The 26,755-nt window shown below is 38.3% G+C and overlaps 1 protein-coding gene across 1 annotated transcript in view; it reads left to right on the forward strand.

Moving 5' to 3' along the window:
* LOC144662999 (uncharacterized) overlaps nt 1-25,848 on the forward strand; it is a 30,221-nt gene extending 4,373 nt beyond the window's left edge. The window contains exons 3-9 of the mRNA XM_078523929.1: nt 1,109-1,431; nt 13,239-13,305; nt 13,618-14,043; nt 17,527-17,843; nt 21,504-21,570; nt 22,401-22,460; nt 23,956-25,848. Of these exons, the coding sequence (XP_078380055.1) occupies nt 1,109-1,431; nt 13,239-13,305; nt 13,618-14,043; nt 17,527-17,843; nt 21,504-21,570; nt 22,401-22,460; nt 23,956-24,263 (1,568 nt within the window). The 3' untranslated portion in view covers nt 24,264-25,848. The remainder of the gene's footprint in view (nt 1-1,108; nt 1,432-13,238; nt 13,306-13,617; nt 14,044-17,526; nt 17,844-21,503; nt 21,571-22,400; nt 22,461-23,955) is intronic.
* Nucleotides 25,849-26,755: the final 907 nt, after the last annotated feature.

Genomic DNA, 26,755 nt, shown 5'->3' on the forward strand with positions numbered 1-26,755 from the left:
CGACGATTGGTTAATAATGACGTAAGATCTAGGAACCTTGAATTCTGATTGGGTGATGATGACAACTCAAGTGTGTAACATGTGCGTGTGAGTTGTAATCAACTAGTTTACTCCAGAGTTTATTTGTCCAAGAACATTTGTCCCCGATTTGCCAGACATAAACTTCTTGATAAAAGCCGGTCTCGATCGGTCAACTGCAGGCCAATGACATGCTGCATTTGAAACTGAGATTAAATGAAATTTATTTTCCTGTTGTGCTGACAGAATATAACTCGTACTGGCCTTCTCATCTTCAAGATAAGACGAGGACATGCGATTTAAAACAATTGATGAGCTTTCCGGATGAGCTGATGAAGCCAAGTGAATAACCAAAGCTAAGCGTAAAATGTATGCGAAAAATTCTGAAAGATTAATGATCACGTAAATTTAATTACAAGAGCGCGATCTTGACACCATTTTGCCTTGTTGTGCGGTAATCAGTGATCTCAGTGAGGACAAACTTAAGAAATAGCCAAACGTTTTTAAAATGAGCCAGCCTGTTTTCAAGATATTTGGACCGACAAGCCAAGCAAGAATGACCAACTTGACAGCTGAATGGAAAAAATACCGAAAGATGTTTCAACTCCGTCTTTTCTTCTTGACAAGTTTCAGATTTAAAAAATTTTAAAGGCTCGACCCGCTTTCGAATGCTTTCTTAATCTCTGAATTATTGCAAGTGTTCCAAACAGAAAACTGAATTCTAAACAATTTAGCAAATGGAAAAATATTTTCTTAAAAGCTTATTTATAATAACTATTTCTCAAAAACTCCCCCTCTTATATGCACCCGGTTACAGGCCAATCTGTAGCTACCTGTAGACAAAAACCACTTCCGTGTAGTTTAACCGGGTTTAACGGTATACATAGAGAATAATACATGACAGGAGATATGAAATATTTTTCAACATGTGAAATGTTTTTCCACACGTTTCGGTTTTCTATTTTTGGAAGAACACTTGCCATAAGATATTTTACGCACATTTCAACCAGTTCATTCCCGGCAAATGGTAAACACCCTGAACAATAGTTATTCATTTGTAATCGCCATACCTAACATTTTTCTTAAACAGAAGGCAAAGTGTTGATAGTCATCGGTGGAGACGATCAGTACAGAGATAAAGACAAAGAAGAGCGGACTGTGATCTCGCGTTGGGCTAAGAGGAAAGTCGCGTTCGGTTCACAGTTCAATGAAGAGTACCTTGACGGAAGAGAAAGCTTCATCTTTTCTTGGAACAAACAACACAGAGAGATCCACGAAGAGGCTCTGCTGCATTTCCTTGATCCAAATAAGAAAGGACAGAAGTTTGAGTATCGACCGAAGCCAAAGCCAGTGTCAAAAATGGAAGAACCTACAACCATCACTTCGCCAGCAGCCAGTTATATCCAGCAAGAGGTGAGGCAATGGTGTTTGTAACACACAAACCGTATAATTCCGAAATTAAGCGCCACTCCCCTCTTCTTCCAAAAATACCCCCCCCCCCAAAAAAAAAAAAAAAAAAAAAAAAAACATAGGCGCAAAAATACTTAAGAAGTTAAGAAAAACAAGTGGCTCTGGGACACATCAAATCCTTCTCGTCCCATAGCCGGCCGGCAAAGCCTTGGCACGAGAAACGAAGGGCTTTTAGGACACAGGATTTTTGAATTGATTCGAATATTTTTAATAAGTTGTTTGAAACAAAGAATTTTTGAACGGAAGTAAATAACGCAACGACTCTCTAATACATTCTTTTAAAACATTATGACTGCATACATGAAGAGCCGGAAGTCCTAGAATATAGACTGAAAATTCTGTGTCTCCAGAGTCCTTCGTTCTCGTGTCCCCAGAGCCACTTGTTTCTAGTGCACATGCTCCGCCGGTTAAGACGAACAAGCGACTCTAGGGACGAGAGTGATAAGCTGAATGAAAGACGAAAAGAAAGCGAGCAAGAGAAAATATTTCTTCGTTAGTTTTTGATGACAAGTGGTTTATGTTCACGATAAGATCTGAAATAATTGTGGAGCTGAACAAGATGAGGATAGATGGAAAGAGAGTAACTTTTAATTAGCTTATAATTCGTTTGTCGGCGATTTTGTAGCAAGGTTACAACGAAACTGCAGCTCCGCCCCCAAACTTTATTGAGCTGGTTTGTAATCTTTGCGCTGCTGAATTGACAAGCGCTCTACAAATGTGACTAATGTGACGAACGTAACAGAGTACACTAAACTTAAGTCTAATCTTATTGCGAGAGTCTGTTTACACTTTATGAACGAATTCGATGTTGTATCACTGTTTAGTGTCGTTTTTTAGATCTTCCCATGAATGACATTTAGGTCCATCATAGATAGAAGAGGGGAATTATGGGTCCATTAATTCTGCTTTCAACTATGTTCCATTAAAAACTTTGTGCTTTAGTCAATGGCGTTAACCGTGACATTTTGTTTGATTTTGATGGGCAAATGATCTTTTGAAAAAAAGAAGATCAAATAATTCAGCTACACGGGTAGGATTGGCGTGTGTTATGATTTGAAGCGAGTGTGACGTGCAAAGGCATGAGTTTTTCAACTTTTTGGAGTCTGTCAACTCAAGTTCGTCGTTTGAAGCCCGCTTAATCCAACACACACACAGAAACAACAATTTCTAATATGTACTCAGTGTGCTTGTTTTATTTATTTGATTTCCCTGTGTCTATTTTTTTTGCGAATTTAGGGACACCGCTCAACCCACCCCACCACCCATTCCTTAATCCGCCCCACTTGGTGTTGTCCTGTATTATAAAATAATTAAGATACTACGCGCGCTCTCATTGGTTGGTAGGTGAGTTTAGATGAGAGTATGTAAACACGGTTGTGACGTCACGGTTTCTGCATGTGTTTCCCGGCACAATTTAAAAACATTATAAAACTGCCAACAAGATTTGTAAAGTAATGTCAAGTATAAATATTAAAGAAATGGAAAACAATACCAAATTTTGATATGTGTTCCGGCTTTCTCTTCCTACGTTAGCCCGAGGGAAAAAAGCAAAAGAAAGAAGAACCACAGCGCTTTGCCTGCTTCGATGATCGTGAGCGCTAGACGAGCTCGATCGTGGAGGGAGCTCAAGCGAACGACAAAATATGCAACAAAATCATAGCCAGAAATTCCGAACCACGACCGAAACGCGACCCCCCACGAAGCGTGACAATTGTGTTTGCATGTGCTCTCAGGTTTCTAAAAGAAAAATATATAGATATCGTATTTCAGTCGATCGCTGCAAAGACCGAGGTGCTTGAATTTCACTGTTCCGATAAAAATTTCTTCAGTTGTGGTGATAGTTTTGAATTGGAAAGGGTTTTGTAGCTTAGCGAAGTAAATTTCTTTCGGCTTTTTCCACTTGAAAATTTTACGAATGCTAACAAGGATCCGCCATACTAACCTTTGTATATTATGTCTTGTTTATGCAAACCACTGATCTTTGCTTTGGGTTGCTCTCTCTTGCTGAAGATTAGAATCTCCATTCCAATGCAGAACTTGAAGACCACATCCAATACTTTAGTTTTCGATAATTTTTGGTTCTCTTCGAGTTGAATTCATTGCGGTTTTTGCTTTATAAAACTCCCGAAATCTCGCAAAAATTGTCCGTCTTTGACTGCACACTTTCAAAATCGCTCGGATGAAACTCTTGACGAACGCGAGCTGTTTTCTTCACCGTATATGTTGTTTTCATCACAAAATCTAGCCACCATTTTGAATCAAAGGGCACTTAGAGCCAGCTCATTCTTCTGCCTTTTTCGGGGGGGGGGGGGGGGGTAGGGTTTGGGAGTGGTGGTGGGTAATGAAAATGTACTGGTACAGTAAGTCAAGTACAGTCCCTTGTAAAGTCAAAATCCGATACGCATGTGAAAAGAAATGAAATCACAATTTCACATCTTCTTAAAATGGTGCAACGTGAATCAAGTTGCTCAGCTGTTTAGACCTAAGGGACCCTAAACGTATTTTCACGTATTTTAACACGCGCTGACACAAGCGATCAAGTCCATTGAGGCAGCCGGAAGTAATTTTACATGGCCCCATTCCCCGCTACGTAAATGTCCACAAGCAGTTATTTAAAAAAGAAATAGTATTTCGTTTCCGGATCGCGGAACGATAAGCAAAATAAAAATATAAATGATAAGAAGAGAAGATCCTAGGTCGAGAATCAGTATTACGCGGGGAGGAATTGCGAAACAGTGGAGTTTTTGCATGCATGCACATTCCTTTACCCTTCTGTGCCAGCAAACACACGAGACATCCGAAGACATCCAGTCTTGTTTGCTCTTCTTAGCGCTATTATTGATGGAAAATGTACAAAGTCAACAACAACATAGACAGAAAAGCTAGAATATTTACATAACAATTAAACACGGAAAGGGCTTTCACAATATTTTTCACCAATAAATCGCTTTAATCGATCTTAGAAGGATCGCAGTCGTTTGGTATTTCTATTGTGTAATTAAACTGCAAAGCTTTTCGTCTTCTTGACAAATATAATTTCGTTATTTGAAGAACATGTTTTTACTGCTAAAACGTGTGGACATTGTGGTTACGAGCTTTCTTCTGGCTGGATAGTGTGTAAATAGTTCACATCTTCCACGAAGCTCAGATACACATGTGAAAACCTGTCAGCACGCATCTACCGGGCAGTGACAATCATTGTTCATGGATTGAGCAGCGAATGAAATTTGAGAGAAAGATGCGCACGAACACGTCGTGTTAAACGGATGACGTGAGTCACGGGAAATGAGATGACGTGACAGGAGACAAAAACGTGCTGCTCGGATATCGTGTTTTTATCAGTGAGCTTTATAAACGTTAATTAGAACACGTTATATGGCAAGCGTCACTCCATATTGAGATTTCTTCATGGAACTTATTTTTGACTTTTACTAACGGGAGAGGGGTAGTGTATTAAATTTACTTCCGGTTGCCTGGCGGGACTTCATTGCGTGTAACAGCGCACGTTAAAATGAACCTTGATTACGTGTCAGCACATGATAAAATGAACCCCCAGGTTGTCAACATTTCGACTTTTTGATACACGTTTCCCTTTTTAAAAGTTCCGAAATTGTGTTTTGATGTGAATTTATTTATTAAACTATAAAAGGATTTCGTTTCTTTTCACATTAGGGGGGAGGGGTAGCATGTAAAATTACTTCCGTTCTACAACTTCCGTCCACACATTTTTTGTCCACACATTTTTTGCCCACGCGCTGGACGACAACCGCTTCCGTCCACATCTGATCCACTATAATACTCATTCTTTTAGAAAGAGCTAAAAAATAGATATTTGATACTAATTTTGCCACGTGCGCAGATCGTGCATTTCTAAAAAGAGAGTTGACGTAATTTTATTTTTGGTTCATTGTGCACGAACAGAAATGCGTGCAGGGTCGCGTGCGGGTGAACATCAGCTGCGTCACGTCACCAGCTAAAACCAACTCTGCTTCAAACGTACCAAAAAATTCCATTGAATATTTTATTTTTTAGATCGCTCTTTATACTTTCTCTTGGACGTAGACAGATTGGGGTCAGGGTCGAAGACATGTTGAGGGGTCTTAGAAAAGAAAAAAATGAAAATTTACATTTGATAAATTTTTGTAATAACGACGCGTGCGGGTCGTGCATTACTACAATTAAGAGAGTTGACGTAGCTTTATCTTTGGTTCATTGTAGACAGTTCCGAAATTGTGATTTCATCTAAATTTATTTATTACCCTATACAAGGATTTCATTTCTTTTCACATTTGCATCTGAGCTTTATTGAAGTTATTTTTGACGTTACTAAGGGGGGAAGGGTAGCATGTAAAATTACTTCCGTTCTACAACTTCCGTCCACACAATTTTGGTACACGCACACGCGTGCAAAACAACTTCCGTCAACATCTGTATGACTCTAATACCTCATTCTTGAGAATGAGCTAAAAATAGTTCAAGCTGTTCTCCAGGCTCTTTTTGGCGTTTTTAGGGAAGAGTTAGAGCCTGGGACTTGAATTCCCCTGAGGGTTTTCGTGCTGCGTGACATATCGGTCACGGATCGAAAATGATTTTCGATCTGATTTACGGCGGCTCAAAACCGCTTGGAAAGGCTCCTCATTGTACGAAATCGGACCGGAGAAAACAGAAACGTATCAGTAGAGTTTCTACAGAGCTTATTTCAGGGAAATCTTCTTAGACAAGTGATAATATTTGCCAGATAATCTTTATTTTCTCGGCTGAAAGTTGGCTTGTCAGCGCCGGCGCTGGCGTTACTTGTTTTCTTGACAGCCGTGAGCCAATCAGCGCATTGGATATAATGACGTATGTCACGCCTGCTATGGTTCGGAATTTCTGGCTATGAGTACGCAGTAAACATTATTCAAATACATTTTTGCATTTAAATACTACAATAAAATTCCCTATAAGACATTCTTTAGTAGAGAAAAATTATAGGTCAAAGCAAACGAAGCTATATGCTACAAATTAATCTTAAATTCAAACTTTGCCCGGCCGATCGGTTGTCGTCTTTTTGCCGTCAAATCTGCTTAAAATGCGATTAAAACGACGCTTAAGAATGCCGGTCGCTTAGAATCCAACATTTCGTGGCAAGAGGATGGAACTTCGATTTCTTTCATACTTTTATGTTAGATAGGCTAGGGTATAACTTAAATCACTGTATAGTTCTTTCGATTGAATATCCTTTTATTTTAAAGAAAAATGCAAATAACAAAAATCCGTTAAAATCGTCATTTGAGGCGCTAAATTATTCATGATTTTTGCACGAGTTTGAGAGCCTCGCGTGCAAAAACAAATCACTCTACCGTCTTTTAAACACTCAAACCATAGTTAGCAATCTCTAAACATCTACTGAAATGATTTTGGGAAATATTGCGTTGTTCTTTGTAGACAAAATAATTTTATTTCGAAGGCATACAATTCACTGCCGTAAAAGTACTTGGTAAATAAAATTAATTTTCACCAAGTGCGAAACCTTCAAATCGTTTAAGCTTCTGGTGGTTGAATTTTAGAAGAATGGTGTATAAATCCCTGTAAAAATTTCTCCGGGCAAATGATTAAAAGCGACGAGAGATCTTTTCGAATTCGGTTAAATATGCAAATATTTGACCTTCCGCGGTCAACTTTGAAGTTACGGGTCAGAAATAATTTTTGTTCCGTGTTCCAAGTCCTAACCCATTTAAGACCAAATTAAGCATATGAAAAAAATATGTAATTTTCTAACCTTTATCTGCTGTAAAAGGTAGGTTCGAAGGACATTTTAGCATGATTACGGCTCTTATCATTCGTCGCATCATTTATATCCTACTTCCACCCCCGGTATTACAACCAACCCCGCGCGAGCAACCGAATTCGCGAACAGTTGCATTACACTGTACCAAACGCTTATCAACTGACAGTACGTGTGCTTTATCTTGTCTGCCTAAATATATCACTGTACTTGTTGTTGTTGTTGTTGTTGTTGTTGTTGTTGTTGCTGGCTCGAGTACGTACTTGTCATAAAGTATTAAATCAAGCATTTCCGCATATTCAACCTTTCCCACACCCACCTACTACCCCCTAAAAAAATGTCCATGACACAGTATTGCGTGACGAACAGACGGCCCATTGCAAGATGGGACTGTAAGCTGCTTTAAGCGCCGACATCATGCCGTTTAGCGATCAGATGTTATTTTTTTGTGTACTATTAACGAGGCAATACTAACAATCGGCGTATGCCGTCGAAGAAGATGCAGTGGTGACGAGAAGCGCCGAAAGTTGATCACAGATTGGATTTCGACCACTAAATATGACATACTTACACAAACGAAGCTCAAATAACTACGGATGCTTAGATCCGGAATCGTGCTTAAAAGGCCTTTGGACCTGCTTTTTACAGCAGATTAAGGTTAGAATATTTCATAGTGTTTTTGTGTGTGATTATTTTGACCCAAAATGGGTTAAGACTTGTGCACGGATTGAAATATTCATGTCATTCATGTCTGACCCGTAACTTCAAAGTTGACCGCGGAAGGAAAACGAAGCTCAGATGCGACGAATGATAAGAGCCGTAATCATGCTAAAATGTCCTTCGAACCTACCTTTTACAGCAGATAAAGGTTAGAAAATTACATATTTTTTTCATATGCTTAATTTGGTCTTAAATGGGTTAGGACTTGGAACACGGAACAAAAATTATTTCTGACCCGTAACTTCAAAGTTGACCGCGGAAGGTCAAATATTTGCATATTTAACCGAATTCGAAAAGATCTCTCGTCGCTTTTAATCATTTGCCCGGAGAAATTTTTACAGGGATTTATACACCATTCTTCTAAAATTCAACCACCAGAAGCTTAAACGATTTGAAGGTTTCGCACTTGGTGAAAATTAATTTTATTTACCAAGTACTTTTACGGCAGTGAATTGTATGCCTTCGAAATAAAATTATTTTGTCTACAAAGAACAACGCAATATTTCCCAAAATCATTTCAGTAGATGTTTAGAGATTGCTAACTATGGTTTGAGTGTTTAAAAGACGGTAGAGTGATTTGTTTTTGCACGCGAGGCTCTCAAACTCGTGCAAAAATCATGAATAATTTAGCGCCTCAAATGACGATTTTAACGGATTTTTGTTATTTGCATTTTTCTTTAAAATAAAAGGATATTCAATCGAAAGAACTATACAGTGATTTAAGTTATACCCTAGCCTATCTAACATAAAAGTATGAAAGAAATCGAAGTTCCATCCTCTTGCCGCAAAATCGAGAAATTGTCTGATTCTTAGAGACCGGCATTCTTAAGGTCGCGGGGGATACCTACAGCATGAATAAATTCATGAAGCGAAATTTTGCTTGACCTGCATCTTTTAAAACGCTTATTTATCGGCTGTTATGGGTGCGATTAAGCTCAAATTTTACAGAGACATAAAGAAATGATAAAAGATTATGTATGTCATCTTTTATTTGGTAGATTGTACTTAACGGCGATGTAATAGCCACGTTAGTGCCAAATTGGGAAGAACATGATTTTGTGGCAGAGTTTGCGGAACGAGTAGGAGACAGCACACTGTGATCTTGTCAAAAACTAATCAGTCAACATCTCAAGAGTGTCATAACAGAAGCGGATTTTTTAATTTAAAATTTGCAAGCAAGTTATGGCGGTTTAAATGCGCAAATTTTAAATTAATTCCTTCTACCTCTTTCTAAAAGCGCTCTTTTAAAATTCCGCCTCTGTTATGACACACTACAATATCCATAGTTCACCTATTCGCAGTGGCAAGTCATGAAGTTCTGTATCCGTGCTGTATTCTCTGCCACAAAATTGTCGGAAAAGTCCAAACTTTGAGATTTCCGAAGGTGTCCCGACCAAAACACGATCAGTTTCCAAAGGAGAGATGTAATTATGGTAATTATATTCCACGCTTTTATGGTGAGAACAATGCGTTTTTATAAAGGACACGATTGTTTATGCCGAATATTATTGTGATAACTCTGAGTTGCAGAAACATTCAAAATAAGCTCATAGACCATGTAGACTTCCTACAATTTATGTAAACGTATAACGCCAAGTGTTGTTATAAATTGGTTAAAATATCAAAGAAACAGGAATTTATTTTTTTTTTAAATCACGCGCACGCACCCATATTTTTATCCAGTCATGAATATCTCGTAAAGTTGTCGATGTCAGTCGTTGCACTTCGTGCATACGCTTTAAATAAATGCATAACGATGATCCTAGGGTGTCCCCCGCGACCTTAAAATGTATTTTCTCTGAGACTTTCTCAGCGTAAAACTTCTACTGTTACATTGGCAATAATAGTCGTAAACTTCTTTCATTCAAAATGGACTTGGGGAAGAGGAAAGAATGGAGATATTTGTCAGAAAACCCAAAGCAGAATTTGATGTCAATTTGAGGTTTTAATATTCTACGCTTGAAGCACATTACAAAGACGGAGAAAACGACAGAAGAAGAAACCGGACTCGTTTAGATCGCTATCTTAACAATTTACCGTACAATAAATGCATACCATTGCTACCGACCAGTCGCTAGTACCGCTGCTTGTGCTATGATTCCTAATTATCCTGCAAAACTTCACAAGGCATGATGAGACTTTTCAACCGTGTTATCGGGCTGCCAAATCATTCAGGCAAGTTCACTTAACTTTCAAGAGCGATCAAGCACAGTGACATTCATTTCCAGCTTAAAGGTCAAATGAACAGAAATTTCGATTTTATTTATTTTTTGCCCATGTGTTGATTAAGAGACAAATAAACATATCCCGAAGTTTCAAAGTAATTGGACATTGCATTGCAGAAATATAGCAAGTTGAAAAGTGCCTTTTTAGGCCTTCATAATCGTAGAGTGCTCGGACAAATAGCACATTTGCACGATGTCGTCATTTGACTACAAATACCAGAATTCATTTCGCCTTTCATTTGTTATTCAAATTTTGAATTCCCAGTGGGGTTTGAAAAACAATTGCTCTAATTAGAATGACAAAAAGACAAAGCGGAGGATTCTGGTAGTTGTAGTCAAGTGACGCCATCATGCAAATCGCCTATTGTCGGAAAATTGCCGGAAAGAAAAACTTGTGACGTCATAATTAGTGTTTTTGAAGACGACCGCAGACCGATTCCACAGACCGCACCTTAAAATTTAAATAAACGGTGTTTAGTGACATTTCAAACAGTTATTTCGTTCTGTTCGGTCGTTTTTGAGTCTAATGCTTGCGTGCGCTTTGCGCATGCGCATTAGACTCTTTGTTATATGAAAAAAGCTGTTAGCAATCCCAAGGGAATGGTTCGGGATCGATAATCGTTCGCTGTAATGTAGAAAACAATGATCAGCTGCAAGAACGGACTCCGTACGGACACGCACGATTAGTTTCAATTAAAAACAGCCAATCAGCGACACGTGTTCCCACGCATAATTAAAAGTTCTTTCTCAAGTCACGATTATTCAACACTTGAACAGGACGAAATAATTTTCCAGTTAAGACATTTGTAAGCTTTTTGTGAAAATAAATCTTCGTTTTCAGTTCAGTTAAGCACTTGTGTTTTCGTCTTGCTTAAAAAGCAAGACGTCTTTGAGAAAAAATATTTCGACGGCGACTCGCGTTTATTTACACAATGCGACCAAATATTTATTTTGTTTTAAAAAATAGAAAACTTTACCTCGGTTTTTGTATTTAAGTCATTCGAATTTTGACCAATTTTTTCTTTACAGTGCAAACAAAAACCTTCAAAAATAAAAGATGTACATGGATAAATGTAAATCAAGTTACGCGACTAAATCAAAATGCGTTTGTTTGGCCGCTTTGCAGTATTACACTGTCCCGGCCTTTGCCATACACTGAAATCGAATTTCATGCTTTTACGACTCTCAGAGATCTTAAGTTCTTCTTACAGCTAGAAAAATCATAAAATGGTTACATTGATATGGAAGTGATGATTCGCGAAATTTGTACATCATGATAAACAGTCTTCGCTCCTGTGTATGGTAGCTCGATAATAATTGCCTAGTTTCCAGCGTTCAAAAGGTCATCATTATATTGACGTGAGCATTTACACCCGTTTTTAGGAAAATCTGTCACTAAGTGCTTACAGTACAATGGAGTAACAGTCACTATTTCAAGTGCTTTTATTGCAAAATCTGTTTCAAGAGTCATCATCAAAATGGTGAAAAATCTGAAAGAAAACGATGTGAAGTTCTTCAACCCTTGTTGTAATGAACATGCTTTTTGTAAATCGTCACGCAATCTTGTCCAAATGTTTAATCGTTTCTGCTTTTACGGACAATACGGAAGAAGTAACATCAACTCCTGTTCATACTTTAAATTTTGTGAAGCATATAACATTTATGACTGTTTCGTTTTCATCCATAATCATCCACGATGCCCCTAGCTTGCTATAAGCATTTTAAATTAAACTCCCGAACACAAACCTCTAACCAATTTTAACCGGCTTACGAAAACCGCGCAATCTGTATCACTATGCCATACGGCATTAGACTCATGTCACCCTTGGTGACCTATTTTTTTTGTTGGTTGTTGTTCAGAGACGCTCATTTTTTTTAAAATTAAATAGCTGAAGCCCAGAAAAATCTTAAAGTTTTGTTTGCTGTCGTTTTGCATATCATGTGAGTCATAGGTAGAATCATGTAGAATGCACGCTTGTATGAAAACAAATCAGGAATCTCTATTGTTCTTTCTCATTAGCATTTAACGTTAATGAGCAGAACTGCACGTGCTTTAACTCTGCACGTGCGTTTTGAATCTTGGTACAATTGAAATCCGTTCTCTGTAGAACAACAACGTGTGGTCTGCGGAATCGGTCTGCGGTCGTTTTCAAAAACACCAACTATGACGTCACAAACTCGTTCCATTCCTTCCATTTCAGTGCGCGGTTTTTCAAAAACGTTTTCGGGAAGCATTCGGAAATCTTCGTGTTTTTTGCTGTAATTCGCGCTTTAAGGCTCGGAGAGCAAAAAATTTTTTTAATTTCACTCAATAATGGATAGTTTTATTGTTTGGTTAAATAAAATGGAATTTTGAAATTTCTGTTCATATGACCTTTAAATAAACTCCTCATCTCGAAGTTCTTTTCTTACAGAGCCGTATTTTTAAGCATTTCTTTTAGTTTTTGCCAAACTTTCCGTATTTTTCTGCAAGATTTACGTGGGTGGTTGGGAGAATTCTCGAAAGTTATGCAAACGCGAGACGCAGTCGAGGGTTTGCATAACTGTCTCGAATTCTCCCAACCCCCTCGTGTTTAGATGAGGTTATGTAAACACGGAAAAAGTCCTCTATTGCTTAACTCTATATATGGACCTCCCGCCGACAACTAACACTAAAGTTATTTTTTACCTTTTAATTCTATTCACACCGTTACTAATATTAATTGCAAATTGCAATTTTAAATAACGCGAATCTTTATTTTCAACGGTTTTTTTAAGATTGCCCAAAATCAAAGAAATATCAATCAATGAAAATAAGCCAGATTGGAACAATTTGTATGGTATAAAGATGTGAACAAATTGAAACGGGGAACTTAAAAAAAAATGTCTAATTTGTCAATTCCCGACGTAGAGCCTACTGATCTAAGCCAACTCATATATGCATTGCGGTCTTGTATTTGAATGAAAGAAAGAGAGAAAAACCAAGGTCGGAGGAGTATGTTGGAAAGAACGAAAAAAAGGGTTGTTTCCTAACAAGGGCCGAATTCTTTACCTTGCAGAGAATGGAGAAAGACGACAGGGGAATGCTCCTCCCGAATGAAAAAGAAAAGATGACTAGTTATGGAGGTAATAGAATTTGTTTCCAGTATAAAAAAGCAACAATATTTTTTTCAACCTTAAGTCGGAATGTAGAGATAGCCAAAATATATGACCGTTGAGCGTGTTTGAGTTAAAGGCAAGGAGAATTAGCGGCTATATATTTGAATAACAATCCTGCGGGCTCCCATGTACACTATCCATGCTGGCGGTTCGCTCATCGCAAATTTCAACAAAAAGACACAGTAAAACAATTAAGATATCTTTACAACCGCAGAATATTTGAATGTAAATTTCGCAGGATAATTGTTAACTATTGGCATGAAATTTTTTAATGCTCAGATGGAGCTCAAATGCCTCAGCTTGCCTATGCATCTGAACCGGAAAGAAAACAAATGGAAGGAAAATCAGTGCCGCAAGAAGATCAGTCCGTGACTGAACAAAGAAGCGAGGACATCTCATCCAGTCTCACCAAGAAACAATCGATTCAGAGGATTTGTCTTTTTAACTGTGATGGCACTTATAAGCTGGATATAGTGGAAAGTTTTCTAATGGCAGTGAAGGAGAAACATGGCTTCCAGATCTCGGTTGAAAAGTTTGTTTTCGGTCTGAATCAAATGACAGACATTTGTGAAAACACCATTCCTCAGCTGCAAATGGACATTGCCATATTTGTCGTCAATGCACATGAATCTCGGCTGTCGATCAACGAAGACAACGCTGGAATTGGTTACGCGAAGGTTTATAGAGCGTTTCTACAGGCAACGGGTGAGTGGAGTGTAGAAGTAAAGAAGCCGCATTATTTTTTTAAAAATAATGCGGCTTCTTTACTTCTACACTCCACTTTTTATTTAAAAATAAAAAGCAAGTACTAAGAGACGCGAGCCCGATATAAATATTTTTATTCGTTTCAGAATAGATCTCGAGGAACCAGTTCAAACGCAACTATAATTCAGAGGCGGCGGAGCGTTTTGAAACGTGGGGTGGCTATAAGACTGTCCCAAAAAAATACTCGGCAGGTTTTATATTTGGAGCAACGTTTTCCGTTCTAATTTTTTTTGTATTCTGAGCAGTTTCTAGATCGAGGATTTCCTAAGATTCTCTGATTGTTGTTTGAAGGCCATACGATGGTTTCCGATCGTTTTTCGAACTTTACTGAAGATATAAACGAAGTTTCCCAAAGACCTCCAAGAAAGTTTTGGTCTTAATTTTTTTAATGACAGTTCAGATTATCCTTCTTCATTATACTACTTGGGTAGCTCTTTTGTCGTCGGAGGGCAGAAAATGTTGGCTCTGAAGTCGCCAATGTCAAAGATTACGTTAAAAACAAATTAAGCAGTTTATGGAGCTCTACTAGTGGCGCTCTGGAAGTAGGAAGTTTGTTGAAAGTTCCCGCCGCCTATGTATATACAAGACAGAATCGAACCCTTTTATTTTCGACAATTAGCTACATTTGGCAGCGCTTGTCGTACAACAAATGAAATTAAAAGATCCCTCGTTGTCATAATTCTTGTCTTGCTTATCTTCAAAACAAGTATTTCGCGTTGTTGTTGTTTTGCAGACTGACACAAAAAAACAAAATGTAGAGCGCACGCCTGTTTTGTTAATTAAAAACCTGGTTTTCACTAGCGACGGAAGCACAAGCGCAAGCATGCACAGAAGCTCACAGACGAAAGCATAACAGCTCTTATTTCACCGACGCAAGCATAAACACAAGCGCAAGCACAAGCACAAGGATCTTTTTTTTGTGCTTGCGCTTGTGGTTCACGTTATGCCGTGTGTAAACGAAACACCGCATAAGCACAAGGAAATTTACGACGTCTGGTCGTGTCTGCCCAATTAATGCACTCTTTCCAGATTTCCCGCGTCTGAGCATTTGAGCTCTGTAACTAGTAAACATCGTGTTCCGTGTTGTTATGCCTGGGTTTATGTTTATGTAGACGTTTGTTTTCACTTGGCACAAACTAGTTATGCTTGCGCTTGTGCTTGCGTCGCAAGTGAAAAGCAGGCTTTATATTCAATCGTACCGGGCACACGCACAAGGGAACGCGTGATAAATGGAACCTGTTGTAGCTGGGTCAATAAGAAAACGAAGGGACGAGTTGGTGTCTAGCCTGCGACGCGAATGATACGCGGCTGTATTCGCAGGCTAGTTGGTGTCATTTCAGAAAGACTGACGAGGTCACGTGTTAGATCTAGAACTTGGTCTAGCTGTTCAGTGGGCGGATAACTCTTTCAACCGGATAAATCGTTATGAGCGTTTGCAACATAAACTTTTCTCACTGCATAATTGCTAGGGTTTCGCCTCTGAGGCCGAAACCCGAGGAGGCATCCTTATAGTCCCGGCGTATAGGTATATTTCCTTGGTATGCAGAAAAAAAATCTCGATTTTGATCGAAATGGGCACACTAAGGGTATCGAGAGTGGGCGCGCGGGGAGTATTGGGGGTGTGATAAATTTAAAATTTTGCTCGACGATTGGTTAATAATGACGTAAGATCTAGGAACCTCGAATTCTGATTGGGTGATGATGTTAACAACTCACTGTCACTGTGGACTATGTGCGTGTGAGTTGTAATCAACTAGTTTACTCCAGAGTTTATTCGTCCAAGAACATTTGTCCTCGATTTGCCAGACATAAACTACTTGATAAAAGACTCCATCAGTCAACTGCAGGCCAATGACATGCGGCATTTGAGACTGAGATTAAGGTGGCTCGTATTAGTTTAGTCAGAATAACATATAGCAGTCTTTGGTGTTCTATCGCAGCTATACTAATAACGTTTGGGAAAATATTTTAGTAAAAGCTTGTGCAAGTTTTACAAATGAACAAATTGAGGTCATTGTGACGTCAAAATTCGTTACCATGGTAACTTCATTTGAGGTCAAATATACCCTATTTTGGACCTTTTGAGGCTAATAACTCAAAAACTACTCGGTGAAAGTTCTTGTTTTGATATATTTTTATCTAACCGACAAAAGCAACATTTGCCAATTTTTTTAAAAAAATCAGAAGGTAGGATCTGGAGCTACGTTATTTTTTTCATAAATTTAAGGTGACTCTGAACCCCACCTACAAAATGTTTTTTTAAAAAATAGTTAGATTGTTTGTTTTGTCCACTAGACAAAAATATATGAAAAACAAAAACTTTCACCGTCTAGGTTTTAAGATTTTAGCCTCAAAAGCCGGCCAAATATACGGTATCTTTGACCACTTTGGATGATGCCATGGCAACGATTGTTGACGTCACGGTGACCCAAAGTTGTTCATTGTTAAAACCATTACAAAGTTGTACTAAAAGTTTTACCTCAACATTATTAGTGTAGCTGTAATAGAATGCCAAAGATTGGAATAAATAAACCATTACGAGCCACCTTAAATGAAATTGTAACTGAAAGTTGTCAAGAAGAAATGACGCAGTTGAAAAATATTTCGGTATTTTTTTTCATTCAGCTGTCAAGTTGGTCATTCTTGCTTGGTTTGTCAGCCCAAATATCTTGAAAAGAGGCTGGGTTATTTTAAAAACCTTTTGGCTATTTCTTAAATTTGTCCTCACTGAGAACACTCATTACAGCACAACAAGGCAAAATTGTGTCAAGATGTGGCGGTCGCGTTCCTGTGATTAAATTTACGTGATCATTAATCTTTCAGAATTTTTCGCATAATTACGCATCGGTTTGGTTATTCACTTGGCTTTATCAGCTCATCCTGAAAGTTTGTTTTAAATCGCACGTCCTCGTCTTATCTTGAAGAAGAGAAGGCCAGAAACCATGTTATATTCTGTCAGCACAACAGCAAAATAAATAATTTTCAAAGCACGACCCACTTTCGAATGCTTTCTTAATCTCTGAATTATGGCAAGTGTCCCAAACAGAAAAATGAATTCTAAACAATTAAGCAAATAGAAAAATATGTTCTTAAAACCTTTTTATAATAACTTTTTCTTAAAAAACTCCCCCGCTTATAAGCACCCGGTTATAGGCACATCTACCTGTAGTCAAAGACCACTTCCGTGTGGTTTAACCGGGTTTAACGGTATACATAGAGAAAAATACGTGACAGGAGGAGATATGAAATATTTTTCAACATGTGAAATGTTTTTCCACACGTTTCGGTTTGCTTTTTTTGGAAAAACACTTGCGATAAGATATTTAACGCACATTTCAACCGGTCATTCCGGGCAAATGGTAAACAACCCTGAAAAATAGTTATTCATTTGTAATCGCCCTACCTAACATTTTTCTTAAACAGAAGGCAAAGTGTTGATAGTCATTGGTGGAGACGATAACTACAAAGATGAAGACGAAGAAGAGCGGACTGTGATCTCACGTTGGGCTCGAAGGAAAGTGGCTTCACAATTCAATGAAGAGTACCTTGATGGAAGAGAAAGCTTCATCTTTTCTTGGAACAAACAACACAGAGAGATCCACGATGAGGCTCTGCTGCATTTCCTTGATCCAAGTAAGAAAGGACAGAAGTTTGAGTATCAACCGAAACCAAAGCCAGTGGCAAAAATGGAAGAACCTAAAACCATCACTCCGGCAGCAGCCAGTTATATCCAGCAAGAGGTAAGGCAATGGTGTTTGTAACACACAAACCGTATAATTCCGAAATTAAGCCCCGCTCCCCTGTCCTCCCAAAAATTACCCCCCCCCCTTAAACGTAGGCGCAAAAATACTTAAGAAGTTAAGAAAAACAAGTGGCTCCGGGACACATCAAATCCTTCTCGTTCCATAGCCGGCCGGCAAAGCCTTGGCACGAGAAACGAAGGGCTTTTAGGACACAGGATTTTTGAATTGATTCGAATATTTTTAATAAGTTGTTTGAAACAAAGAATTCTTGAACGGAAGTATAAAACGCAACGACTCTATAATACATTCTTTTGAAACATTATGACTGCATACATAAAGGACCGGAAGTCCTAGAATCTAGACTGGAAATCCTGTGTCTCCAGAGTCCTTCGTACTCGTGTCCCCAGAGCCACTTGTTTCTAGTGCACATGCTCCGCCGGTTAAGATGAACAAGCGGCTCTAGGGACTATAGTGATAAGCTGAATGAAAGAAGAAAAGAAAGCGAGCAAGAGAAAATATTTCTTCTTTAATTTTTGATGACAAGTTGTTTATGTTCACGGGAAGATCTGAAATAACTGTGGAGCTGAACATGATGAGGATAGATAGAAAGAGAGTAACTTTTGCTTATAATTCGTTTGTCGGCGGTTTTGTAGCAAAGTTACAACGAAACTGCAGCTCCGCCTCCAAACTTTATTGAGCTGGTTTGTAAGCTTTGCGCTGCTGAATTGACAAGCGCTCTACAAATATGACTAATGTGACGAACGTAACAGAGTACGGCACTAAACTTAGGTCCATCATAGTTAGAAGTGGGAAATTATGGGTCCATTAATTCTGCTTTCAACTATGTTCCTTCAAAAAAAACTTTGTGCTTTAGTCAGTGGAGTTAACTGTGACATTTTGTTTGATTTTGATGGGCAAATAATCTTTTGAAGAAAAATGAAGATCAAATGATCAAGCTACACGGGTCAAAACAACAGGATCAGTGTGTGTTATGATTTGAAGCGAGTGTGACGTGCAAAGGCATGAGTTTTCCAACTTTTTGGAGTTTGTCAACTCAAGTTTGTCGTTTGAAGTCCGCTTAATTTTAACGCACACAGAAAAACAAAAATTTTTAACATGTACGCAGTGTGCTTGTATTATTTATTTGATTTCCCTGTGTCTATTTTTTGGCGAATTTAGGGACACCGCTCAACCCACCCCACCACCCACTCCTTAATCCGCCCCACTTGGTGCCATCCTGTACTCTATATGGACCTCCCGCCGACAACTAACACTTAAGTTATTTTTTACCTTTTAATTCTGTTCACACAGTTACTAATATTAATTGCAACTTGCAATTTAAAATAACGCGAATCTTAATTTTCAACGTTTTTTTAAGATTGCCCAAAATCAAAAAAAATATCAATCAATGAAAATACGCCAGATTGCATAGCCAGAAATTCCGAACCACGACCGAACCGCGACCCCCCACGAAGCGTGACAATTGTGTTTGCATGTGCTCTCAGGTTTCTAAAAGAAAAATATATAGATATCGTATTTCAGTCGATCGCTGCAAAGACCGAGGTGCTTGAATTACACTGTTCCGATAAAAATTTCTTCAGTTGTGGTAATAGTTTTGAATTGGAAAGGGTTTTGTAGCTTAGCGAAGTAAAATTCTTGCGGCTTTTTCCACTTGAAAATTTTACGAATGCTAACAAGGATCCGCCATACTAACCTTTGAATATTATGTCTTGTTTATGCAAACCACTGATCTTTGCTTTGGGTTGCTCTCTCTTGCTGAAGATTAGAATCTCCATTCCAATGCAGAACTTGAAGACCACATCCAATACTTTTGTTTTCGATATTTTTTGGTTCTCTTCGAGTTGAATTCATTGCGGTTTATAAAACTCCCGAAATCTCCCAAAAATTGTCCGTCTTTGACTGCACACTTTCAAAATCGCTCGGATGAAACTCTTGACGAACGCGAGCTGTTTTCTTCACCGTATGTGTTGTTTTCATCACATAATTATATAGCTGTCAGTAAATCCTATATTGTCAGCGTAGCTATTTTTCCTTAATTTCTGAGAACTGTCCAATTTGGGATTAAATTTGGATAGTTTCAATTAGGACTTTCAGGTAAAATGCACAAACTGTCCAATTTAAGAAAAACTGGACAGTTTTGTCTCAGCCAATCAAATCGAAGAAAATACAACATGTGACGGATATTAGCCAATTAGCACAAAGCATAGCGTCAGCCCTGTAAACTTGTCGCATTGGTAGTCGACAATGGCGGAATTCAGAGCCAAGTTTGCTACGTTTTTTCATTCTTTTTAAGCTTTTCAGCAATAGTAACAACAAAGAAAAATTTCCTACGTTGTCAGAAGAGGAGCTAGCTACACTAAGAAGCAAAAACCAAGAGCAAAACACCTCAAATAGTACAAAACTTGGGTGAACGTAAGTGCAGCGAAGCGAAGCAAGAAATCTCTCAGATATTCAATTCTTTGTCGTTTTTTTTGCTGAAATTCGAAAAGAAAAGACGGCGATGAAGTACGAACGAGATAGTGGAAAGGAGTTTGTCAGATTCAAGAAGTTGTTACGCTCTTCGGACACTTTGTTTACGACTTTCATAATTGATTGATGTAGTGTTTTCACTCACTTTGTAGCAAGCTTCGCAAACTAAGGTGAATAAAATTGCACTGTTTTGTTTAAGTTTGTTTTGTGAAGACAATGCTTTGAGTGAGTTGCATGTGCTGTGTATGCCTTCTATCGTTGATTGCTTTTCCCGTTCTGGACATAAGTTTATTGCTTACGCTGGATTGACTGACTACAAGCTATATAATTAATATGTAACCGGACTACATGCTTGTCCAATTTGGAAATAATTAGATTCAAAAAATTCCTCTGACAGCCAAATTGGACTCGGCCTACGGCCTCGTCCAATTTTGGCTCCCTTCGGAATTTTTTTCATCAAATTATTTCCAAATTGGACAGCATGTAGTCCAATTACGTATACAAATCTAGCCACCATTTTGAAAAATAGTTCAAGCTGTTCTCCAGGCTCTTTTCGGCGTTTTTAGGGAAGAGTTAGAGCCTGGGACTTGAATTCCCCTGAGGGTTTTCGTGCTGCGTGACATATCGGTCACGGATCGAAAATGATTTTCGATCTGATTTACGGCGGCTAAAAACCGCTTGGAAAGGCTTCTCATTGTACGAAATCGGACCGAAGAAAACAGAAACGCATCAGTAGAGTTTCTACAGAGCTTATTTCAGGGAAATCTTCTTAGACAAGTGATAATATTTGCCGGATAATCTTTATTTTCTCGGCTGAAAGTTGGCTTGTCAGCGCCGGCGCTGGTGTGACTTGTTTTCTTGACAGCCGTGAGCCAATCACCGCATTGGATATAATGACGTATGTCACGCCTACTATGGTTCGGAATTTTTGGCTATGGGAACTATTATGGTATAAAGATATGAACAAATTGAAACGGGGAACTTAAAATAATGTCTAACTTGTCAATCCCCGATGTAGAATCAAATATAAAAGCCAACTCGTAGATGCATTGCGGTCTTGTATTTGAATGAAAAGAAAGAGAGAAAAAATCAAGGTCGGAGGAGTATGTTGGAAAGAAAGAAAAAAAGGGTTGTTTCCTAACAAGGACCGGCTAATTTACCTTGCAGAGAATGGAGAAAGACGACAGGGAACTGTTTCTTCCGAATGATGAAGAAGAGGTGATTAGTTATGGAGGTAACAGAATTTGTTTCCAGTATAAAAAACTGAGCAACAATGTTTCTACGTAAAACTGCTGGAGCGATCTGTGGTCATAGCTTAAAATATAAAAAAAAAACGTTCGAAACAGATCTAAAAATGTAAAAGAGTCTCGTGATGTTTTGACTGCCTTCTCCGGTCTTCTTCAGAGAATGATGATATCGCGAGAGTCACAAAATTCAAATGTGTACAACGTTATTGTCCGTTGACCCCTAGGGAGGCCACCAGTGATGCGTAAACCCTTTGGAAAGGGCGCCCTTTCAATGATGGAGTTATTGTCTAAGAAAGAGCTGAGTGCAAAGATTATTCGTTTAAACCTTTAGTTGGAACTGATGTAGAGAGAGCCAAAAGAGATGACCGTTGAGCGTGTTTGAATTGAAATAAAGTAGAATGAGGGGCTTCATATCTGAATAGCAATCCTGCGGGCTCCGATATAACGCTATCCATGCTGACGGTTCGCTCATCGCAATTTTGAACAAAAAGACACAGTAAAACAATTAAGATATCTTCGAAAAGATGACATATTGCCTAACAATTGAAATGGTTACATGGTCAATTTGACCGCAAACATAATATCGACTTATTTTGCCGATTTCAGAACGGCATAAAATGGCAAAATTTAAAACGGAAAAACTAAAATTGGTACAAGGCGATGTGCAAATTTATTTGTGCAAATTAAAGGCCATTGAATAAACTGATTTATACAATCACAACTTATATTCTTATGAATGTAAAACTCTATTCTTCACGTTTTAGTCCTGGTTTCTTAAAAATATTTGTAACTATGTATTCTCCCGTTGTTTTTGTAGCGAATTATGATCGCTATATGGTAAGACCTTTAAGAGGTGGACATCATCATCATCTGAGAGGTACCGATAACATGTAACACTGTGACAAATTTGAAATGAAAAGCCGAAACGGTATTAAGACACTATTTTATAACCCCTAAAAGGTACGACGAGTAACCTGGCCGTAAACTTTTGTATAAAATGCCTCGTGTTCAGTTGTACATTTAGCCGGGCCGGGAAACAAACCATCATCCTTCCAGATTACCTTGAGTTACTTTGAGAATCTTTAACTGTTTTAAAACTTTGTACAAGCTGCAATCCTGGACAAGACTGTTGATACACTTGGCTAACTTCCTTAACTTGGCAATTTGTCGTGCTGTGTGAATTGCAAACTGAAAAAGCAACTTTGAGCATGGAGAGAGGGGGATAAAGTAGTGTTTACGCGCTTGTAAATTAAGATATTCGAGAAAGTGCGGGAAATTCGTTTGTCTCAACTAGTTTTGTCCAGGATTCTTACACGGTTTCAACGAAATTTCCTCGGTGTAAAATTCGACCCAATATTGTTATAGGTGTGAAACTCAATCTGTACAAGAGGACATTGAATAAACGGATTCAAGCAATCGCAAAAGTTTATAGTCTAGAGACTTTGAATCTTTATTCTTCACGTATCAGTCTCGGTTACTTAAAAGATGGTAAAATATCTCGTCAATATAAATATATTTAACAAATAGATTCCATTTTGCCGTACGTCTTGTTCAGTTATAGATCACAGATGACGTCAAAATGTGGTAAGAACAAAAAAAAAGTGGGTCACTTATGTTCTTAACACATTTTGACGTCTTCTGTGATCTATAACTGAACAGACCCACGGCAAAATTGAATCTATTTGTTTTATCCAATAACAGGAGAATTCAGTACACTTCAGTGTATTAAAAGCAATCTCGCTGCCGGTGAGCTAAAGTTGTTTTCGATTCATGATAAAGTTTTCCGTAACCACGAAGCAGTGTTAAATCGATTTAATAAACAGAATAATGGAAAATTTACGCTTCAACGAAAAAACTAAAACTAAAAAACCTTTATTCCATTTGGAAAGTTGTTTAAATCTGTAAGCATTAAACCGTGTAGTTCAACCACCATTCACTGATTTGTTTTCCGTGGCGTCGTCCAACTGTTCAACATCTGACATCTGACATCTGACACGATAATTTCTCGAATCATTCACTGTCTACATCAAGCTTGTTTAGCTTAGTTAAATGTTTTGAAAGGTGATCAATACTTGGTGGATTGTTTCTCACTGTAGATTTATAATTTAGCTGAACTTTTTTGTTTTGTTGTGGCCGCGCGAGTTTTGAAAAACTTTGCCGACAACACTGATTTGGACTATGAACTCTGATCACGCGCGCGAGTCACATCACCTAGTGACGTCATCTGTTATTCTGAACTATAATAGATGACAGGCATCAACCAATTTCAACGCGCGCAGTAGCTCGGTTATTGTATAAAATATATATATTCTATTATTGTTATTGCATTGAATTGTGCTTGCATTAACATATTTTCTCCCTTCAAATTTCAGCTATGAATATGTTCGATGACTACCCGGCGGGTACTGTGCTTCTAGATACGCGCTTGCGTTATGGTGAGATCAGTTATAAGAGAAGGCACATTAAGAAGTGGAGGAAAAAATGGCGGCCTTCTGAAGAATTCAGCACACACCTACTGGAGCGCTATAGCATAACTCGTGACGCTGACGTGAAGTTTTTTTGTCAAGGCAACGGCATGGTTGCAATTGATGTCAATGAACGCAACCCATTTTGGGAAACATGTAGCGATTCTTGTAGTATCCTTGCTTGTTTGGTGTGGTGTTGCGTTCGTTCCCGGTAATTTAACTCTGCCGGGAGTAAAAACTGTAAACGTATATGAGGTAATGTAAACGATGATGACACTCATGTTTAATTTTCCCATCTTATAAGTTGTTCTACCCCGAGAAAAGGCTAAATGTATGTAAAAGAAGACTCAGATTCCGTTTCTGAATAATCACAGTCTTTATTGACTCAAGACTGTATTTGAGGCCTTCGTCCCAGATACTTAGATCAAATGGGAAGGGTCGTTTAAAGAGTTAGCAGAGTTTGCGTAGGAGAAAAACCTAAGTTTTAAAGTTATACCTATCTACCCACATAGTTATTTGGTCACACCGAGACGTTTTTTCCTGTTAAACTGGAGTCGTAAAGATTTCCTTAGATTGGTAGCAGTACGCATCCTACCATATTCTTCCAAGTGAATTGAGTGAGTCGAAGCCGTTAGAGCGCGATCTAATCTTTCAATCAAGCTTTCATTAAAGCAGATTGCATTTTTGTATAGTAGGTAAAGATAGGATACTAGGTTTGTAAAGTACGATAGGATTTTGTATATTAGATGATATTTTTGTAAAGGACATAAAAGAAGTGTCTAAAACGTACATGGGGTAACAAATAAGCACGAATTTTGTGTTGGAATTAAGTGTTAGTATAATACAGAAGAATACATGATTCATGTTTGGGTGAATTTATGAACTATTTTTTTTTTTCAAGTTTTAGATATATTCATAATTATTTTCAGTGTATTTTCTCTCCAAAGGTGTGTATTTTTTTTTAAAAAAAGACGCTAGCGCTCGATTGCTTTTAAAATAATTGGAGTTCATTATAAAAAAAATAATTCCTCGTTTAAAACTTCATCTCCTTTGATGACAGTTTTTAACGAGTGATTTGAAATTTGTTCCCTTTTCCATGATTAGTCCTAAGGCGGACACCTCTCGCAACTACATGGCGTACACTTCTCTTAAGTGGTCACTTTCTCTTGAATTGTTCAAAGAGTGTCCACAGGATGTTCAACTGTATAGAAACTGTATCTGTTTCATGACGCCATACATTAGTCCAATCCACATTAAGTACAAATGAAGGGTCACTTTGAATTTCTGAACGCCATTCTAGGGTTTGCTTGAAGCGAGGAATGCAACCAAAGTCACTATTTTACTCTAAGTAGAAAAGATTATCCTCTCTCGACTGTAAAATAGTAATAAAAATGGTAAATCTACAAATTCAATATAATCCTTAAACAACTTGAAATGCAAAGCCAATACTACGGAAAAAAGACTAGGGCAGGTTCAATAGCAAATATTTCGACTAGCTGTAGATCAACAAGTCTTCTACAGGACATGAGCTGGAGTGATAAATCACTTATCACTTTTACTAACTCTGGCCCTGTAGAAGACTGGTTGTGTTAGTCGAAATATTAGGTATCAAATCTACCGTACTCTATTTCCGTAGTACTGGCTTTGCATTTCAGATTGTTTTATTTACAGTAGTACGTGCGTCTCCTTACCTAAGAAGATCCAGAATAGAAACATTACCATAGTTTTTCAGGCCAGTGCATCGTGTGGCCCTCTGGATTTAAAATTTTGACTTTTGTCAATAAATATAGATACAATTTCCAACGATGTGCCACAACTGTACATTCGTTTACTAGTACGTGTGCGTTTGTAGGAGGCGCGGGGGTTTAATGGTTAATAGTGCGCTGGACTCCGCTGGATCGAGCGGTCCGGGCTCGAGCCCTGGCCTGGGCACCGCGTTGTGGTCTTCGACAACCTCTCTGGAACCTCTATTTTCATTCGACTGCTGTAAACACTACCTCTATATTGTTAGTCAGGGCTAGGCTTTTATAGATTGTGCTAGCATAATTTTTGGCATAATTGGACCTAAAAAACATAATTTGTGAAACGAGCACTGCCACGGCATAATTAGCAATTTTTAGCACTTTTTGGAGCATAAATTCATAAAATGTAGTAAATATGGTGTACTTTCTACAGAAATAAATGAAATTTAGGTAGTTTGTTCTTGCAATGCGTGTTTTAGCTATACAATTGTGATTGTTAAGTCGTTGGAGGCATTTTACAAACGGTTTAGAGATGCGAGCAGCTAATTTGGACAGCTGACGGCCGTGATAAACTGCCATAAACACAAAGAAATTTACAACAACAGTTTATTTAAAATACATCATAATTTGGTGTCGTTATTGCGCACCTCTATGTATAGAATCTACGTCATTTTGTGAGCATAATTTCGGAAATCAGAAGCATAATTTGGGAATTCTGGCATAATTTTTGCATAATTTGGCAAAATTTTGAGCACTGCTAGTAGCATAATATGCCACTTTTAGGAGCACAATCTATAAAAGCCTAGTCAGGGCTAGGGGCATTGTTGTCATTGTTGTCATCGTTCCGAGAGGTAGTGGGCGACCCGGCTCCGCCCAGGTGTATAAATGTATGGTATCGCTGTATTTAATGCTGAGGGTAACCCTGCGATGGCCTAGCATCCCATCCGGGGGGGGGGGGGGATTAT

This window comes from Oculina patagonica, chromosome 8 (assembly GCF_052425735.1).
Source record: "Oculina patagonica isolate OP01 chromosome 8, crgOcupat, whole genome shotgun sequence".
Classification (NCBI taxonomy): Eukaryota; Metazoa; Cnidaria; class Anthozoa; order Scleractinia; family Oculinidae; genus Oculina; species Oculina patagonica.